General features: G+C 41.0%; 1 protein-coding gene across 2 annotated transcripts in view; it reads left to right on the top strand.

Moving 5' to 3' along the window:
• TACC2 (transforming acidic coiled-coil containing protein 2) overlaps nt 1-21,135 on the top strand; it is a 129,622-nt gene that overhangs the window by 10,001 nt on the left and 98,486 nt on the right. For both annotated transcript variants that reach the window (XM_037399281.1, XM_037399282.1), the window contains exons 2-3: nt 2,677-2,849; nt 13,557-19,328. In XM_037399281.1, coding sequence (XP_037255178.1) covers nt 2,677-2,849; nt 13,557-19,328 — 5,945 coding nt within the window. The remainder of the gene's footprint in view (nt 1-2,676; nt 2,850-13,556; nt 19,329-21,135) is intronic.

The following is a 21,135-nucleotide window of genomic DNA, read 5'->3' as shown; positions in this document are numbered from 1 at the left end:
AACATGTAGCTCTTCATCTTCTGAAGAGAGCTGTGAGTTATTATTCCTCCTGCCTAGCATCCAAATCAGCTGGAGCAAATTTGAGATGGTGGTAGTAGAAAGAAGGAATAATAAGGAATTGGTTCTCACTGCTCTTGCCAACTGCTGGAGGCATCTGGACAAATTTGTAAATTGGCCTAATTTCTTGGGATTCTTTGTGTGGTTCTCCCTACCCTCCCTGCCCTTCTGGGAAAGGAAAAGAGGTCATTTTTGTCTGCAAGTGGCCTAAAAATTATTCTTAATTTGGCTGCTACTGTGAGGCATTCATTTTTGGCCCACCTCCCAGACTGATCCAACTATAGCTCTTGCAGTTGGACATGATACATTGACCAAGTAAGAGCATGCTACCATGGCTGCCTCGCAGGGCTTGATGTGAGTTTACCAACCTGCTGCCTTGCTCTTGTCTTTCTTCCCTGGTGGGCCAAGGCCAGTGCATGCTCTGAAGACTGACTCTTCTTGGGGTTGGGCCCATCTAGTTGGAGGAGTTCCTTTTCTGCCAAGATACAAATACCCCCACCTTGGCTTCCTTCGTTTTCTAAAGGCTAACTGGCAAGTGGGGTAGGCTCTGGGGTGTGGGTATAGTGGTAGTCTGTGAGTGGCAACTGGGCCATGGACGTGCTCCAGCACGATCATGTATGGCCCCAGAAGTCACTGGTTTTGTTTATTGAGTTTTTTTCTTCGTAATGTAATAACACATTTTTTCATAGTTCTTTCTCTCTGCACACATATTTACGTACTGAAATAAACTCTCCATGCAAACTTTCTCATGCAAACAAAAGCAAAGCTGCCCAAAACATAGCATCAAAAGCAAAACAGAGCCCTGTCAGCTAGGTAAGATCTACTTTTTTCTTTTTTCTTTTTTTTTTTTTTTCTGGCTGGAAGAAACAAATTTCCTTGTATAAATCTTGATGTTCTAGTATTTTTTTGCTGTATACTGTGGTTTTGGGGCCAACATCTATAGCTAAATAAATATTCCAAATGCCAGATGTCAGCACATGCTGGGTAAGTGCTTAATAATCATGAAACCAAGAACCCTTGGTCTATCCCAGCGGAAAGCGGTGTGATAAAGGAGACTTCTGCAAACAAAGCTGTAGTGAAGGGGTTCCTCCAGGGGAAGGCAGAGGATATGAGAGTTAATCAAATTTGCCTTAAGTCTAAAGGAAGTCTTTTTCTATTTTCAGTATGCCCTGACCTTTTCAATTGCTCATTACATGGGCTTGTTGTGTCCACCGGGTGTCCCTCACTCCTGGCTCTGAACACAAGAAGCCTTTGGTTGTATGAAAGCACACCATGTTCATGTCCAGAAGTGTAATTTTGTGAACAATAGCTTTCTGCAATTTATTGACTACTTCTATAACAAAATAAACCTAAAAACTGAAAGTAAAAAAGCCCAAGAGATCAGGTGGAATTGTGTACTATGCTTTTCATCTATGACATCATTCTGAAGCAGTTCTCCTGTTGTCAGTCTGTACACTTATGTGTCTTTACATTAAGTGTGCCTTAGGCTTTTTACAGTTACAGTCAATAATTAAAATAACAGTGCCTGTATGTTGAGGGTGATCCGATGAAGCCGTTTTCCTTCTCTTTCACTATTGCTTGATGTGCCAGAGGATTTGAAGCAGAGCTTCTTCATTCAGGTGTTATTTTTGCTTTACACTTAATTGTTTCTCGCCAGTTCTTTTGTTGTACTTGAAGAACATCCCCAGCTACTCTTCAAAGCAGCTCTTACCAGTTCTTTTTTGCCTTCTGAAGATACTTCTGCAAAAAATAATAATCACCAGGAAGATGCCACTACCTGTTGTAAGCAGCCCCATAGGAGTATTGTAGAACCACAGGGATTTGCAGACACACAACAAGTGACAGTCCCGGCACTTGCACAGGACTCTCTTCTTCCCTGGAGCAAAACCAATAGTTTGCAAGAGAAACAAAACAAAACAAAAAACCAGAGTCATGTTTACAGACATGTAAAGGCTTATCTTCATGGATGAAGATCCATCACCTTTAAGAAGAGGTGATGAAGCATTGCCATATTTGTGTAATAGCATTTCCGTAGCTAGCACTACAAAAACTGCAGCATTTCGTGTAGTAGTTATTATAGAAAAGCAACATGGTGAAGAAACAGGCCTTCCATTGCAGTTCAGAGGCATTCTGAGCTTTGTTGAAGTGGGAGAGAGAGAATCTGGACTGGGATTCAAGTGCTGGGTCTTGACTGACATTGGCTTTATCTTCAACTTGACTCCAAAGATACTGCTAATATTATGAATGTCAAAGTTTATAGCCTTTTTCCATACTCTCTCATTTTAAATTTGCTTAGCAAGGTAGCGTTTGCCAGGCTTAGAAAAAGAGAAGATGATACCCTCCTTGGGTCAGTAAAGGCCTTGGCTGCTTTAGAACAATTGTTGCATTCTTCTCTCCCCCTTCTTTTCCTAGTACTTATTTTTGGCTCAACCACTTCCTTCTGTTTTTCTGTAGTTAAGAAAAAAAATGGCTTGCCTTTGGAACCTGTAAGTTCCATTGAAGTAGTGAAATCTACCACAGGAGTTTTCTGTCAATGGGCAGAACAAAACTCCTCAAGCTTATGTAGTCTCAAAAACAGCAGTAGCTATTTAAATTGGGTTATTTTTTCATTCATTCTAGAGCTCTCTACAAGATTCAGAATTAGACCAACCTCCTGGTAATGGGCATGGTTTAAAAAGGGCCCCTCAGGAAAACAGCACAGAAAGATCTGGAGGTCAGGACATCCCTATTCTTCTTCCTGCTGCTGTGCAACATGATGAGAGCATATCCCCATCAATTCCAGGACCTACAAGGTAAGAAATCAAGTTCCTTCCTGTGAATAGAATTGAAGCCTTGCTGCTGTTGACAGCTGGGAGCTGTTCATTAAGTTTCTGTTTGCCTGTAACTGATATTCAAAATCTATCATCCTGATGGATGATGATGATGCAGTCTTCAAAATAACCTGATAAAACAAGACTACTTACTGCTTACCAAACTGACTTTCTTGCCTTACTGCATAACTATAAACAAGACTTCAGCTGTTGTAGTAACCCTTGATCTAAACTTTCTATTCTTTTTGCTCATACTAATAAACTCTCATCTGACAAAGAGAAACATTGAACAGTCGTTTGTAGTCATGTATAATTGTGAAGATGTAATTGTAAACAATTGCGAAATGCTGTGCTCAGCTCTGTATAACAACCCTACTACAAAACACCAACCCAGCTAATATTTATTAGCATTGCACTCTTCTAAATGTCTTAAAATTTACCTGATTTGGTGATATACATATATATGTATGTATAAAAATACATAGGACTACTTTCAGAGTTAAGGTATTCCTCAGTGCTATTAAGGATGGCAGAGGGTAACATAATCTGGATTTTATTAAATATCCCAAAAGGAGTATTTTCTCTGAAGCACTAATACTTTTTACTTGAATGCCTGAATTTTCCCATGCTACTAGGGTTTTCACCTGCTGCAGTGAAGAAATTCTCTGATACCAGCACGATTTTAACATAGGGCTGAATACTTTCCAGATCATCAGTGTTACCTGGGATAGAATGAAAAATACAGCTTCAAAGGAGTAGCAGTAACTTGCTGATAAACATGTAGGATTTTTAGGCCGTGGGTATGTTTTTAAGTTTTTTCACAAATTTTCTTTAAGATTGGAGAAGTCACTGCAGAAAGATTTGCCACATCCTTTTCAAGTGGAGTATGTGTGATTTGGGCCTTTTTCTGTTTCCACCCATGCTGGCTACCATTTCTGATTGCCGCTGATTGAAAAATGTAAACTTGAAAAATGTAAACTTGAGAAATTAAAAACAAGAACAAACAGTAGTCAAGTAAAATATTTAAAATGCTGTTAAGTTAATGCTGTCCCAGGAAATAAACTCTTCTCCTTTTTCTACAATAAATTATGAAGTTTAATCCTTTCTTTACCAAGAAAGTGGTCAAACGCTGGAACAAGCTTCCTAGAGAGGTGGTTGATGCCCCAAACCTGTCAGTATTTAAGAGGCATTTGGGCAATGCCCTTAACAGCATGCTTTAACTTCTGGTCAGGCAGTTGGATCATGGTAGGTCCCCTTCCATATACTGTTCTATTCTATTTGATTTGATTCTGTTCTGTTCTTTCTGTTTTATTTTAAAATTATTGATATGCAATAGTTTGTGGCAGTTTAAGTCCAAATGCAGGTATTAAGATATTATTGACCACATCAAGGACATTTCAGGGAAATTTAAAGACGTGACATAATCTGAAAAGATTTACCAAGAAAAAGCAGCTTCCTTTCTGGAAGAGACAGTTTGGCTGGGCTGTGCAGCTCTTACCATTCAGTAGATTGTCATGCTTCAGTACACACAGAGGAAGATATTTGCTATTAATTTTACTTCTGCCTGCAACTAGAACATCTTAATTATCTACTGAAAATAATGAAGTCTGAGTAAGACTAAGACTGCAAGGTTAATTTACAATGATAAAGGTATTTAAGGCTGAAGGTTAAAGTGACAAAATGTTGCGCTTCTTTCACAGAGATGTATGACTCTCTCTTCTAATGTGGGATCACTTTCCAGCACCAGGTCTATACCTGAAACAGCTCTTCCTTGGATGAGTTCCTTATGTCTTTGAGAGTGTGTCTCCATTTTCATGTCAAATGAGGAAAGCCATAGATGTCATTCACACTAGTTAGAAAAAATTGAGTTTGGAATTGTGATATAAACTTGGACAGGGTGAGAATTTTAGATGCATATTTTGTTAATCTGTTATTTCAGTTAACAAATACTGCATGTATCCTCTAGCTTCTAGTTTATCTCAACAGTTCTGTGCATAACATTTGTGTTGTATGTGTGTGTAATAGTGAGTAGCCATGCTGTCCTAACTGAAGAAAATATACATTTCTTGTAAGCTACTTAAAACGTGATGCATTCTGATTTGTGACAGTCAAATAGTTACTTTCCACTATTCTTATCGGTATAAAAGTTGTATTATGGGAAGAGGAAAAAAGTTAGAGAGAAATAATGAGTATTACTAACTGCTGAATTTTACTATAGGCCTATCAGGACTAACATTCCTGCAAATTAGAGTTGCTTGTGAAACTGCAAAATGACAGGTATTAGACTATGTACTTAGAACTGCAACACCTGTACACCCTCTGATTGACAGCATTTGTACCAGCACTCACCTAACACAGTGTTTCCATCAACTGCCAAGGCCTGCCTTACATACTGCCTCTATCCTGCTAATGCAGCAGCAGCAGAATTCACCTCAGAGGGCTTAAATTGTGTATCTTCTTGTAGTTTCTCAGAAAGCATCTTTGTACAATTACTTTCTTGTCCACATTTTAAACAAGATTTGTACACAGCTTTCTGCAATGGCTCCCTATAAAGGGCCTTCTAACTAGCCACGAGGAGTCTGATAGGGAGTGCCACTGTGAAACACAATGGAAAATTCATTTTTTAGAAAATGAAATTTTCAAACAAAAAAAAAAGTTCAACTCCTTGAACTAACACTAACTCCCAGGAGTGAACCTTATCAAACTACTAATGTATCTGAATTTAATTTTCTGCACCTGCAATATGAGTATAGAATATACAGTGTAGTATGTTAAAGAGCAAGAGATTCTTAGATGTTGCCAGAAAGCAGCAAGAAGTATGCAGAGACTGACATTCTTGCTGTATTCATTTGTGGAAAGGTAAGGAACTCAGGTACACAAAATCAGAAGGGCGTCACCCAAGAGCCCTGAGGAAATAGCTCTCCATCACTTCTGTGATGTTTGGTTTATTTATAAAGCTCAAAATATATAAAATCAAGGAGGAGACTTTGAGGGAAGGCAGGTTTTTTTACCCTGATCAACAAGAGGAAGGTATTCCTCTACTTCTATCTCCAAGAAAAAAATAATAGGTGGCAAAATGGTATCAAGCAGCCAGGAATGAAGCTGTATTCATACATGCAGCAGGATTTTGTTGCTCTCACCCAACCATTTGGTAAAAACCATTCTTGATAAAATGCATGTGCAGGCACAGCTAGGAAAGAAGAGGGATGCAAAATTTGGGTGGGTTTTGGTGTTGCGAAGGAGAAAGCATGAGCTTGGAGTTTCTCTAGTCGCTTAGATATGGGAAACCATTTAATACAGCCCACAGACAGATCTGTATCATTGTCAGTACTGGAAGGACATGGTAAACTTCTCAGCGCCTCATCACCTGAATATTTGACCTGAAACTTCTAGAATTTCTCATCAGTCTTGCATCTACATACGGATGGACCTTTGTATCTTCATCCTGTGGGCAAGGTTGGGCAGTCCTGCCATCAAAAATGGCCTCTGTGGGAAACAAAGCTACAAGGTCTTGGCTGAAGACATGACCATGGCTTTTAACACAAGGAGTGGCCTGTTTTACTGGTGGAGTCTCCTTTGAGAATGCAGAAATCTACTAAATGCATTGCAAAACTTATAAGCACGTTCTGGTTTTTTGTTTGTTTGGTGACTTTGGTGTAATACAATTTAACCCTTAAATTATTGTGTCTATGCTATTCCTTTCCAAAACGTGCCATTCTTCGTGACGAGACTTTAGCATACTGTAGGACTCAGGATAGTAGTTTTCAAAATATTCTTTTTTAACTGCAAAATAGCAAGTATGTCTCTTCTTCCTACTGTAGTGATGGTAGGGATAACTGGTTAATAGAGTCTGATCTGAAGCCAGAACTTTTCTGACAGAGAAGTGGGCCAGATAATTTTTTCTCTCTGGGTCTGGATTTTAGGTGGAGGCAAAAGTTGAGGCTCCAGCTATAAGCAGGTACAGGAGTATTAACCAGGAATGGAAAACTAACGAACACTGGAGCTGAGATGCGGTGTGTGATGGTTTACATTAGCATCAGCGCTTTTTGCATATAGCCTCTTGGAAGACTTTGTTAACTGAAGAAGCAAGTAGTTACACACTGATGTGGTTTGAAACAATGAACTGAGTACAGCTGATTAACACAAGGCTCTACTGTCACCCACCCACCACATTAAGCTATCCAAACTGGTGTTCCAATGGGCCAGCAGTAGTAATGGAGACCGTGCAGTGGGGTCTCCTATCTTGGATTTTGAATATTGGTGGTTTGGCTTGTCTTTGGCAAGTGCAGTCTTGAATTTTATTTTATTTTATTTTAGTATTAGTCATATTATACTGTTCTGTGACCAATTTACATTTTGCAAAATGCGTTGCTTGAAAATAGTATAGCTGCAGTTCTTTAGGGGTTCCTTTGAAAAATGTGAGTACCAACAACACTTAGACTTACCTTCTAGCTGATTAAAACAGCTTTATACTTCAGCATGCAAAATTGTAACTCATGTGAGATGAATGTTACACAGATGAGTCAGCTTGAAGGGATTCATAAGATTCCTGTTTCAGGAAATGTATTAGATGGGCACGAGCTCAGGCAATTACTTTTTATTTAGCCTTACTCCTGAGACTGCTGGCACATTCCTGTTTTGGGTGGCTTCTAAGTTATATCCTGCCAAAATAGAAGCGAAGACAATAAACGGAAAATCTTTGAAGCTTCAGATTCCAGGCTGTTTATTTTTAACTCACTCCTGTATGCTGCTTTGAATGCACCTTCTCCATCCTGAAGTGAACTCTTACAGGTCATACACTCTTACAAAGTGTATGACCTGCCATCCTCAGATGGAGTACCTCTGTGTGGAAAATGACCATGTCCGCTTTTTTCCAGTCTTCTGGGTGGGTGGCTTTCTTCCATCCTCCACAAATTCTCAGAAATTGTTTCAGTCTCTTTCAAATTCATAAGTTTTGGAATTCAAAACGTCTGTGACTTATTTTAAAAAATTCTGTTCCAGTCAAAATTTTTTTACCTGTTTCTCACCAGTTCTGTATGGTGAAAAGTAACACTGGGCAGGAATAAATCTGTAAACTTCCCTTGTGAAATAAAAATGCTGCTGAACTATAGTTAGCAAGCGTCAGGCCTTGCATTGGTGTCTGTGTGAGATGTAACCATGCCTTTCTCCTGATGCACACGCACAGGAAAATGCCTGGGAATCCTTAGCTGGACAGCTCTACCTCCAGAGAGACATTTTTTTCTAGCATGTTTAGGAAGAAGCAGAAACAGCAATTTAAAAGGTACACACCCAGAAGCAGTTCAGGGGAATAAGCACTCTTCATAGATGAACTTGGCTGCTCTCCCACCTGGAGTGCTGCACACAGATCCTGTGGGACCCACAGAACCGCTGCAGAATGATGAGCAGAAGCTGCCACACATCCTGTGGGACCATCTGTGCGGTGCCATGCTTCCTGCTGACTCTCCAGATACCTCAGATGGAAACCAGGAGCCAGTTGTGGAACTGGAACTGAAGATCTGGCCATGTTTACTTGCTGCAGCAGTAGTACAGCTTACTTTTTTAATGTTAGAATAATTTAGTTTTGTCATACTTAAAATATTGCAGGCCCTGCATTTCATTCCGTATGGAACAAGGAGGTGAAAAGTGAATGGGGGTGGGGGGAGAAGGGAAGGACAGTTCCCAGGAGGATCATATAGGTCATTATTCCTGCTTCACTTTTTCCTGAAAGCTTAGATATACAGGGAGGGTGGGGGAAGCTGGCTGCTGTTAGCAGCCCTTTAGCAGTGATGGATTTCTCATGTGTTTGTTTACCCTCGAAAGTTCAAATAGTGGCTTGCTCTGCCTCTAAAACTCTGAGGGTTTTTTTCTTTTTTCTTTTCTTTTTTTTTTTTTTTTTTTTGTAAAGAGAATGTGGAAATTATTTCCATGTTCCTAATTAACTTTCAATACCTCTTAGGGACAGAGTAAAATGCTGAATTCTTTAAGTTTACTCAAGTCCTCCAGTACAGTGTGTCCAAACGTATAAACCCATCTCTCATGTGTCAGAGGAAACAGAACAGAAACATTTGAGAAGCAGCTATACACGTGCCATGGCTGCAGAGCTGGCTGTGCATTTGTCCCCTTCAGTGCTTTCTAAATTCATCCTCAGATTTCAGGCTTTCATACTTCTGGGAATATAAGCACTCAAGCTCTGAGTTACATCAGTGTGGATGGCAACCGTACATGACATCTGGCTTTCATAGGCTTCAGCCCTTGGTGTTTTTCCCTCACAAGTGTGACTGGGTTGCAAAGGCTGCCTGTCCTTTCAGCAACTACTGCCTGTTTTAGAAGGAAAGCAAAGGGATAAGAAAGGGAATTATAAAATTACCTATGATTTTCTGTAGTTGGATTATCATTTCTTTTTTTTTATCAAGTAGGATTAACATATTTCGCCATCTCTACTCCCTGCTCCTCCCCACCCACCCACCCCCAGATAGTAAACACCAGAGAACTTGGGTCTAGCTGCTGCTGGTTTTATCTTCTGTCCCCTTGCCTTTGCTGTGGATGGAGAACAGAGTAATTGAAGTTGCGGCTTCAAGTGTTAATGGCTGGTAAATTGAGTATGGCTCTTAATCTGGAAATATTTATGGGAGATGCACATAAGTCATCAATTTCTTAACATCCTTCGTAGCTTCGCACCCTAAACACAAACCAGGCAGTGCTGTCCTAATAAACATCTTAGTAACGGGGCAGTACTCTGAAATTGTTCCAGGATAATTCAAACTTGCCACAATATATTCTGAAGGTGGAAGAGCTTAACTACAGGCATTAAAAATTAATTGGTACATTTGCAATGTGCTTCCAAACAAACAATTTCTCAGTAATTATTTATGCAATACAAACATTTTAGACATATAAAGATTTAACTCATTGTTATTTGATGTTGTAACTGGAAGGACAGCATTCATATGAACAGTATGTTAGGGCCTTGAACTTGCAAATCCTTAATTGTGTGCTTAACTTCTAAGTAAGGGAAAAGTTCTCTTTGATAACTCCTGAGTGTAGAGGGACACTTGCATATTTAAAGTTGCACATGCATCTTGGTCTTCGCATGACTGCATTTTAATTTTTTTTAACGTATCATCAATTATATGCAGCAATTATTCCTAGCAAAATTATTCTTTACACAAACTATGAGGAACTCTAAGGTTCTTTCATGCTTTGTCATTTGCATGTTTTCTTTTAAATATGAATGATTTTTTCCCTTAATAATATCAAGCTAGTTCAGATCACAAACAAACAAAAGAGATCAAGTAACCACAAAAAAGAACACATTTTATTTTCCTGTATTTAAAAAAACCCCAAAACTTTTAGGGTCGTAACTTTATGTTGATTGTATTTAATGGGTTGTCTGAAAGTACATACTCCCTGAAGGTAATTATTGATTGCTAATACATTTTCGTGTAGGTTGGATTTTACTCAGGGTAATTACCTTCAGCATGCAGTGTCATTTCCCTGTAGTGTTATTCCCTTCAAAAAGAGTGGAAGATAATGGGACTAGGTGTAACTTAAGAGATCAACTAGCCGGTCCTGCTGTCCTCAAGCAGGATCAACTGTGCTTAAATCATTCCCAACAGATGTTTGTCTAACCCCAGCAGTGTCTTGCAGACAGAAAAGCAAGATTACAAAAAATGAAAAGGAAGATGTAGGAAATGTTGTCTATATAGTTTCCCTTGTTACCCACACCAGAAGGAGAAACATAAATGGAGATACCCAACAGGTCAATCTGGATATATCTTATTATGACTGAAAACTCAAACCTTTCAGTTCTGTGTTATGTCCTGAATAAAACATCGAACAAGCTGTAGTAGCACAGATGATGAATGTGTACTACTTTATTCTAAGAATGATAGTTTAAGCTGCTGTCACAGCTTGTGCCAGCACTGTCATTTTAATTCTGTTGGGCATACATTAACTACAAAGTTCTCCCAATTCCTTCATCTACTCCTGAGTAAAATGAATGAGTTTTCAGCATTATCAAATACCAGAAAAATTCATTTAGTTGATTCATAACAGTGAATAGCTTAGTTCATAGGATTGTCATCTGCCCTTGAACCTGCTAAGTCACAGATTTACTACTATGTCTCTTTACAAAGTTGCTACCAGCATGGCAGTAAATAGTTCATGGGTTTAGCAATTTTATTCAAGAAAATTTAACCACTTCAGACATGTTTGGGACTGTTTCATAGTTGATAGCTGCAAATAGAAGTCCAACGTAATAAAGAAGTCATGTCTGTAAAGGTCTTAGAGAAATTTAGTTAGCTAGAATCTGTAAAATGCAGATACATAATGATACATGATCTGTATGATGAACATTACCAACTTTCATTCCCAGATTTATTACTATGCTTTTCCCAACTCAGTTGACAGATGGGATTAACAATGTGTAAAGAATAAGGGGCTAAAGATAAGCAATAAGGAGAAACTGCTGTAACTGTAGGTGATGTTTTCTACTTTTTCCAAAGCTCAGTTTCACAGAGGTTAGAGGGCTTCATCACCTCAGCCTCCACCTGTGCTTGTTCTTCCCCTGACCACCATATCTCTGACAGGAGCATGCTTCCAGTCTGAAGAACCCTGGGCACACAACTGCTAATGAGCAATTTAATCAGTAAGAAAATAAACCTGCAACTGGAGCAAAAAGCTGGGCTGGCAATTGACTCCCACTTTTCTATCCCCTCCCCATTTCAGTGTTGTGGTTTCGGCTCCTCTTTAAGCTTCCCTGAGTGCAAAATGAATGTCAAATGATAAAGTGTATTCCTTCCTTAGGGAAAGCCTCCTGGCATCTGCTTGGGTTTTGTTCATGTCTCATCAGGCCCCATGTTGTCAGTGATCCAGCAGATACCAAATACTATATTGCCATCTCTGTTGTTCCCAGTGTCAGTAAGTTTTATATGGATAGGTGTTTTCAGTGTGCTAGGAAAAGAAAAACTCCTTTGAGCAAAACAGTTTTTTCAAACTATTGGTGTTCCAAATTAAATGCTCAAACTGATGCCAAGCATTGCTGAAACTTGTTTAAACCTCATACAAATTGCATGTTATAGATAATTTACCTTAGATTTGAGACTTACCCTTAATATAGGCAAATTTCAATAGCTCTTTAAAGACTAACTTATTTTCCACTGCAATGAGTCTGAAGAAAGTTTTTAGGATCCAAGACAGACTCATGTTCAGTTTCACATGCAGCCCTCTCATAAAGAAATTGTTTGTTGCATTGAGCAGTCCTCAGTGTAAGGAGGGGTTTTGACCCCACCTGGAAGTGCATTTTGTGCACTGCAGCACAGCCCAAGCGTGGGGCTTCAACACTCCTCCAACACTTACTGAAGGGGCTGTGTTTGCATTAAGACAGACCTAAACTGCAGGGACCTGAGAGCTGGTCACTGACTCACTTCTCCATCAAGTATTTTGTGCACAAAACTTGGGCAGAGGAGGGGAGAGAGGCTTCTCGGATTTCTGGAGATTACTTACATCCAGTCTGTGCTTGGCCTTACAGAAGGTGTTTTAAGCATCTTTTACAGCTCCAGTCTGTAGGGCACTTTGAATTTCTGAATTGTTTGTGGCAAAGCTCCAGTGATGGGCTCACTATGAATGACCTGTCCCTGTGCAGCTATGGAACCAGAGCGCACCGCCATCATGCTGACTTCTGAGCATTTGACAATGTGCTGTCTGTGTACCTTGCTTTGGATGGGGGGTGTGGGGTGCGTGTGTGAGACTTATTATTTCATATTAAGTAAATGATGCCCCTTCTCCTCGGTACAATTCTGCATTCAGTTTTGAATTGATAACCACTCCGTGTTCCCTAAGGCAGTGAAAACATGCCCAGGCTTTCCAGGGGAGGTGAGGGAGAGAACAACGTTAACCTATTTCATGACCTACAAACCTAGGTGTGGAAACTGAGGTCCACACAGTGCACGTGAAAAGTATTAGAAATAACTTCTCTGCACTTAATGCACCCACATCATCTCTGTTTCCATTATTTTCTATCTTATCTTTAATGGGTGGGGAGAGAGATCATACAAACGGTTATAGATTATATGCACTGAAATCAAACACTGCAATAAAATGACCTCATAGCACAGCTATCATTGTATGGCAGCATTGCTGGGCCGGGTGAGACCTTTGACCTTTTGGTGAGAATAAACTGTGCAGATTAGTTGGAGAAAATATTCAACAGATGGGCCCTTCTTAATCTTCTGCTACACAATAAAAGTATAGCCAGATAACAGCAGTTACTGTGGATTGCATGGTCCAGCTTTTTGCAAAGTAGACTCATAGAAACAGAAAAGAAAAACTTTTCTTTGAGGTACTGGTGTTTTTTCCAGTATTTTTTTCACTTGTTCCCATGTTGCTCCTGTAGTCTGTTAGATGTGTGTCCTTTCCCCCACTTAACTAAGATTTTAGAATGGTTAAAATGAGCATGGTGGCTGTCAGGTAAGACTGGGGACATATTTTCCAGAGCAATAAGCATTTAAATCGCTGTAATGTATGTCTGATGTTTTAGATCCTGAAAACAGATTATCAGTTTCTCAGTGCATGTACTGCATGGCTTTGAAACATCAGTGGCACAAATTGGTTTTATTCTTTGCTTCATTTGCTTCATATTCTTTGCTTCTTGATTGACATGAAACAAATAAACATTTCCATTGTTGGCAGCATCAGTAACGAAGGCATCAGTAGCTACAGTGCAGAAGATTTATCCAATCCAAATTCAAGCGTGGTATCTTCAGAGGTGACAGGACAGAGCACTATCTTGCAAGAGCAAGGAGGACAAACAGACTCTAATTTCTTAAAGCAGGCTGCAGAAGCAGGAGAGAGAAGTCTGTCTATCTCAATGCCTTTTGCAGACTGTGCTACAGAACATGTCACAGCAAATCTTACAAGTAGCAATGAGAAGTTGCCAGCCTCAAATTGCAATGAAGCAGTGCCATCGCCAGGTCCAGTGAATGGCAAAGAGAGAATACCATGTGCCAAATCTGTGGACAGAGGCCCGAAACGTGACAATATTGCTGCCACTTCTATGAGAAAGGGTGAGAATGATCCCAGAAACACAAGCCTGGAGTCCAGCCCTCCTGCAGCAATTACAGAAATGCAAGGGGTCGCACAAATGAGTTTGAGTCAATTAGGGTCACTCTGGCAGAGTGAACAGCTGGGTGGCATGAGGGAACCACATGTCAGCACATTTCCCCAGGGTAAAGAAGCAGATTATTTTACTGCTCAGGAGGCCAAGCAGGAGCGAGGAGTTTTGGAACTAGGTCAGCCTCAGACTGTAATGCAGCAAGGTAGACAGAACACAGATGGTGGAGAGGGTCTGCTAATGAAAAAGGAAACCTTAATCCTAAATTATCCAGCAACAGGAGGCTCAGACAGTGAAAAATTTCAAGCAATTGTGACTGCTCAGGGCTTCACTGAGATCAGTGAAGTCTGTAATCTACAGATGGGGGCTGTAACAACAGCTAAGGGGAATGAAGCAACTCCAGCTCTATCTGGAAGCAAAGAGGAGCAATCAGAAGCCTGTGCTTTAATGTCAGAGTTGCCTTCTAAGCCTCCAAATCTTTTCCTGGTACCAAAGCCTAAAGAGCCTTCAAGGGAATATGTGTCTGGAAATGACTCTCAAGATCCGGTGAGGAGTGAAGCAGTGAAAATGGCCTCTGAAAAAAACAAATCCATTTTTCAAAGAGAGCTTCAAAAGGAGGATGAGCTTGTTAGTGCCGAGCATTTCAGTGTGCCTTTATCATTCAAGAGAGAGGAAGAACAAAAATCAGCTGTCACAACTGAAAGCCGAAAAGATGAAGCCAGTAGCAACAAAATTATAAAAGCTGATGATGTGTCTAGAGAAAGCACCACACTTTCTGAAACAGAAAAAATTATCAATCCCAGAACAGAAAATTCACTGATAGATAAAAGCTTATTACCGGAAGAATATGCATTAAGTACTTCTTTGAGCAGATCCACAAAGCTGAATCAAAAAGAAACTGAGGTGGGCGTAACAGAAGAAAAAAATGAAATCAGAACAGAGGAGGCACAAGTGACAGAAACCAGTGAATTACCTGGGGGGTCAAGTGGGGCACAAAGAGCACTGTTGAAATCTGTTAGCAGCCACTGCCAAGACACAGGAAACACCCACTTGGAGGACAATCCTGAAGAATTCAGTCTTTGTGAAAAGACTTCAACAGGTGATCTAGGTGAAGAAGCTGGGGGAAAGCCTCTGAATTTACACAGTGACTTTAAATTGCCCAAAGACAACTCACAGTCTCATGGTTGTAAACCTGAACAACAAATGAGTAAAGAGGAAACAGCTGCCACAGATGAGCTGGAGAATAAGCTCGTGGTTTCACCACAGTTTCCGAGGGAGGAATGCCCACTGAGTTTTGATTGCTTTAACACCGAGGCAGAAGGCAAAACTTCGGGCCAGCCAGGCTGTAACGGGACTGAAAAAGTTTGTTTAGCCAGTGCAAACAGTTCACTGCTCCTCCACTCTGAGAACAATAATATTAAGCAGAGTAAGCAGGATGAGTCCTGGGAAAAGGCTTTTGCTAGAGAAACTGTATTGGAATCTGAATGCAAAACTGATAGTCAAGAAAAGCCTGAGAGCTATAGCAAGGCAGAAGAAAGTGCAAAAATGTCCAAATCAAAACTCGAGCTCCAGGGCTTAAATGAGTTGGCAGGGACTATGGATCGCGTGGCTGTACAAACTGAGGCGGCCTCATGGGTTTTAGAAGCCAAAGAACAGAACGGTCACATCACTGAAGTGCCTTGCAGCAGTTCAGAGCAAGGCCCTGTGGCTGTAACTGCACAAAGCAGTGCTGTGGATGGTAAAGAAAATGAGGGTATTCAACAAGAGAAGCACCAATCTGCTGTGAAAAGTTTTGTGGAAGATGAAGATTTGGCGCTGAAAAGTGAATGCAAATCCGATGTGGTGATGCAAGCTCAGCTGGAGCAAGTGGCTGCAGAAAGTCACAGAAATACGCAGATGGCTTGTTCAGAAACCTCCCAGGCTATAGTCAGTACTTCAGGACTAACTCCTCAGAAAGTTCACGTGGAGGATGGGGGTGACAGCCAAATCAGTGAAAACAACTGCCTCTCTGAGAGTGACACATGCACCTCTTCGGAGGCCCCGGAGTGCAGTATCAGAGAGCTGCAGGAAAATGCAGATGTTCCAACCGCTTTTCCCCAAGCAGAGCAAATGGAGAAGTCAGTGTCTGTTGCTGGTGACGGTGGCTGGATTTCAAATACAGGACTTGAACAACAGAAGCATCAAAGCAGTCTGACAACTGTCACGAGAACAGATGACCAGGAACACAAAGAAAGGGCACTAAAACCTGAACAGCCATTGGACCTAAATAATCACAGCGACATACCAGAAATACCTCTAAACATTTCAAACAGCCTTAACGAAGAATCTTCTGTGCTAGGTCCAGAACCAATACAATGCAATTCTGACACAGCAAAAGAAAAGGACAAGGACAAAAGCAGTGCCATGCTGTCAGAGGCTCTGTGTAGCAGCGAACATGGGCAAAATATTTCTGGTGTGACCACGCTTAATTTACAGGATTGCAATGAGCAAAACAAAACTGGTCTCAAGGCAGAAGAAAACTGCTACAGCAAGCAAAACTCAAACAAGCCTGAGCAGGATAATAATTCTTTGATCTCAGCTAGTCAGCACGAAGCAGTGTGTCATAGCGATACATTTTCTAAAAAATCTGACAAGAATGAGCAGCCAGGCAGCATACGCAGGACAGAGGATAATACTGAAAGCCAAGCTGCTGCTATAAATGCTCTTCCAGGGACACAGAATTCAGCAAGTGCCACTAACGTATCACAGGCTTTGCCAAGTGATACAGAAATAGCACATACTTCTGATAATTCTGAGAAAAATGATCCTCCAATATCTTGTCCAGAAACTCCATGGAAAATGCCATTAATGGCAGAAAACTCAGAAAAGGTTCTGACTAGTGATGGAGGAATCATCCAGAAAGATGGAAGCATGGAGATATGTTGTGAGGACAGTGCTTCTGCCACAGAAACAAGTAATATGATGAGTGATAAAAGTCCAGGGTCACAAGGATCTCCTTCACCATTGCAGGCACATGGGGAAGTAATTCCCACTGATAAGTTGTATAAATCGATCTGTATTCAAAAGACAACAGAGGACCCTGGTTATTGTCAAGCAGATTTTACAGCCCTGTCTACACAGACCTCTGCACTCAGCCATCCCAGCCCACAGCCTGGAGACAATGCGAACAATGGTACTGGGGCAGAATTACTAAATAATGAGCTTGAAGTTATAGCCTGCCAAAATGCCTTAGAAGGTAACTCGAACTTGCAGATTGCTGCAAGTTCTCAGGCATCTGTGCACTCAGGTCCTTCACCCAGGGCAAGCACAGGTAAACCAGCAAATTCAGAAAACAGCTCTGCAGCACATACGCATGTGAAGGAAAAAGATGTTCCAGACCAAAGTTTTCAGGGTGATAGAAACAGAAGTTTAGCCCTGCCAGAGACCTTAAATGTGGGGCAAAGTACTGGAAACTTATCACAGTTCAATTCTGAGAAGCTGAAGAAAGAGATATCTGCAATTAAATCCAAAGAAACAAAAAGTGAGGTAAACTTCAAAGAACAGCAAAGTGACAGTTCAGCAGAGTCTCTGTTAGCTCTCCCTACTCTAGAAGGGAAGCTGCTGAGCCTTTCATCATCACAGGGCTGTAATGAGGAAATTGCAATGAATATCTGCGTAGATGACAAGTACAGTAAGATCTTAGAGAAACCTGGGAATTCAGAAAAAATGGAAGAGCTTTCAAAAGAGAATAATAACATAACCAGGGCAGAGATCAGTATTACTGAGCAGTCTGCAGACAACTCTGGAAAGGAGCATGACGCTCTGACTTGCAGCTCTCTGGACATCGGCTCCAGACTCCCAGACTTTAGGGAGCATATCAGCCAGATATTTAAAAAAACTGTCCACAGCACACTGAGTGATGAATTACCCCAACTTTTGCCTGAAAATCATGCAGGCTTCAAGCAGAGTCCAGTGGCCAAGGATACAGCAGAACTGTGCGGTGCTGAGAACTTCTCAGAATCAAATAAGGCGAACAAAGAAACTCCCAAGGGCACCCCAGAAGCAGAGGGGCAAGAGTTGTCTTTAGCTACTGAGACTTCCTGCAAAGCTGACAAAGGCAAACCTCTGCGACAAGAAAACATTGTGGCAGAGCTGCCACCAGCAAGTCTCCAGGACGCTGAGAAAAACAGGCAGCCCAGTAGCTGTTCAGAAGTGGTCCCTAGACTGGATGATGCTACACCTGCTGAATGTGCTCTGGAAAATCTGCAAAAGCCAGACAAAACCACTGAGCATCCAGAGAGCAGTGAGATGGAAAGAAAGGAAGGCATGTGTGCTAGTGGGGTTGATCCTGAATCGCTAATAAGCTTAGAGGTAAAGAAGCAAGGACTGGCTTCATTTGATGGGGCAGCAGCTGAGAACTTCCTTGCATATTCTGACAGCAAGCAACAACCCACTGTAGCTGTTACCTCTACAGGCGATGTACAGAAGAGTGACTTAGAAGATGCTGCTACTGCAGAGGGAAATCACTTCATTAAAGAGCGTAACGCAGAACCAGTTTCATCTGAAGAGGATGTAAGTCTTCCTACTGAACAATGCCAGGATCCTAAGCCAAATGAACAGGAGAAAAGTGAGTATGGTGATCCAGACATTGCTGAGAGCATCTCTGACATGGCAGCTTCAACACTTGTCCCAGGAGGATCTTACAATCATGAAAAATTGCCAGACAATTTTCATCTATCACCTGGGGAAAATCAGGAGACACACATTTGCAGCGATTTTATGCATGACATTAAGTCTCAGAATGATGTGCAGTTGATACAGGGTGATCCAGTAAATAGGAAAGGCTTGGAAACATTGGAAAATTCACAAGATGCAGAGCAAGAAAAGAAAGTGACCGTGCATGGGTTAATAGATTACTTGAAAAACGAAGTAAGCCAGGATGATTGCTTGCAAGCTGACTCTAAACTAGAATCTAGCAATAAGACTGAGGGAGACGGAAAAGAGAACAGTGACACAGTGTTAAGTACAGCAAAGACAGGGAATGAAAAAACCGGCAACATCCCTGAAACAGGTACTGCAAGGATGTTAGTCACTGGTGAAGGTGACTTAACTATAAACACAAGCACAGAAGAGCAGGAGACAGACCTGTACAAAAATCACTCTCCAACTGTTCCTGTGATGGCGCAGGGTGAGCGTTCTGCACGTACAGATCCCACTGTTGCTGAAAATCAGCCGAGCAAGATCAATTCAAAACATGAAAGCTCACTTCGGGATCTCGAAAGGAAGCTACCACCGCTCACATTAACTGTGCCTGAAAACCCTGACCTCAGTGAGCTTCAAGACATGGCTGTGGCAGGATTGCCTGCTGAAAGGTATTTACTTTAAATTACTATGTGAAATGGTTGTCAGGACCCTGGGGCTTGATAGGGGTACAATTTGCAAGGCAGATGCCTGTTGTCTGGGTGGTTTGGGAGGGCATGACACTTATTCTGTTCTTAAATTTCTATTAAATTTCTGTTGTTTCCAAAGGTGGAGTATATGGAAGAAATCTGAAATAATTTTTAAGGGCAGAGGGGACCTGAAAGCTGAGGAGCACAATTCTTACCTGTTTCATCAGCTGGTCCAGATTCCTGCCCTTACCTGTGTGGATTTGCTTATGCTTCCCAGTGTTCACATCTCATAGCCTAAAGTTAGGCAAACAAATAGCACTTCCTAGCCTTAAGTTAGTAGGCTTTTGCCTAAGTTTTGGTGACCCAGTTAAATGAGACCTGCAGTGTTCACATGGTGGATTGCAGCATTTAAAAACAAGCCCACAGTATAACCCAATTACTCACACTGTTAGCTGTCTAGGCCTCCCTCTTATCCTCCTGTATAATATAATTGTATTGACAGTGCCTTTGATCATGGTGTTATCCAGTGTTTCTAATGACATGGAGTTGTTTCAGATGTGAATTCTTCTTAGCTGGCATTTGTGGAGCCTAAGACTTGTTTGGGTTTTTTTTATTTTCCAGATCTAGCAGTAACTGCTTTAACAAAGTTAAGACTTTTTTTGGAGTTTCTACTTTTCTGTCTGAATTCTCAGTTTGATGTGCAGTTAGTTCAAAAGAATTAGGATCTTAGAACAGGTGCTTTCCCTTTACCTAGTCATGTCACTGCTTCACATGTAACCTCAGCAAGTTTTTTTGCACGCTGTCCCTTTCCTTCTCATACCAGAGGAGGCAGCTATAGCTGGAACTGTGAAGAGACAACAGCAGAGCAGAAGGGTCAAGTGAAAAGCTGAACTATTTCAGACAACATCAACGAATGGTGTGCATAGATAGAATCTAAGTATAACCAAAAAATCAGATGATACTAACTGAGTAAGGAGGAAAAACATTTCAGTGCCACATTCCTTAGAGGTTAAAATGATAAAACCGTATTGTAAGTGAAAATACCTCAAGTGTTTCTGTTGTTGTGAAAACATGGGGGCGTTCATCCTATCGTATGTGAGTCTGGGACAAAGGCTGAATACGGTCCAATTGTGTGAGCAAAATGTACGTTAGAAGAATACTGGAAGTGCTGGAAGTCTGAACAGCTGTATGACTTTCTCTTTAAGGATCTGTTTATAAAATGACAAGGAAATTAGACCCTGTTATTTCTCTCTAGCTCCTTTTTTTTCTTTTTGTTTCCCTTTATATGACGGGAAGCTTCACAGTGGGTAGCTTTGAAATTACCAAACAAATTGCTGGCATGGCCTGGTTCAGAAGCCTTAAGGGACTATGGGTCAGTACATGCGTATGCCTACACATGTGTTTTATATCAGGGTGGGTATCATACTTTAAATAATACCTGTGGCAAGCAGGGCAGGGTTCTTGAAACAGCTGCTGGCAATTCATGGAGTAGTTGCTTAATACTTGCATATGGTTTAAGAATTCATTATCACCTGTTTTTCCAGCGTGAGGGTTTGTATCAACAGACAGCTGCTACATTTGGACTGCGGCTGTAAGTGGTGTCACACACATACCAAGTGTGCATACACATGCAAGAGATATGCATGCAGAGCCGTACGTGATTACAGTATTGTAGATTTAAACACTGGGGACTCTGAGAGGTGGTAGAGAGGAGTCTCTGCTTCTGATCAGACTTGTTTCTTAGAGGAATATGCATTTATAATACAAAAAAGAAATAGAAAGCATTAGT

The sequence above is a fragment of the Falco rusticolus genome, chromosome 9 (genome assembly GCF_015220075.1).
Source record: "Falco rusticolus isolate bFalRus1 chromosome 9, bFalRus1.pri, whole genome shotgun sequence".
In the NCBI taxonomy this organism is placed as follows: Eukaryota; Metazoa; Chordata; class Aves; order Falconiformes; family Falconidae; genus Falco; species Falco rusticolus.
The sequence above is the reverse complement of the archived record's forward strand: the minus strand, read 5'-3'. Positions and strand labels throughout refer to the sequence as shown.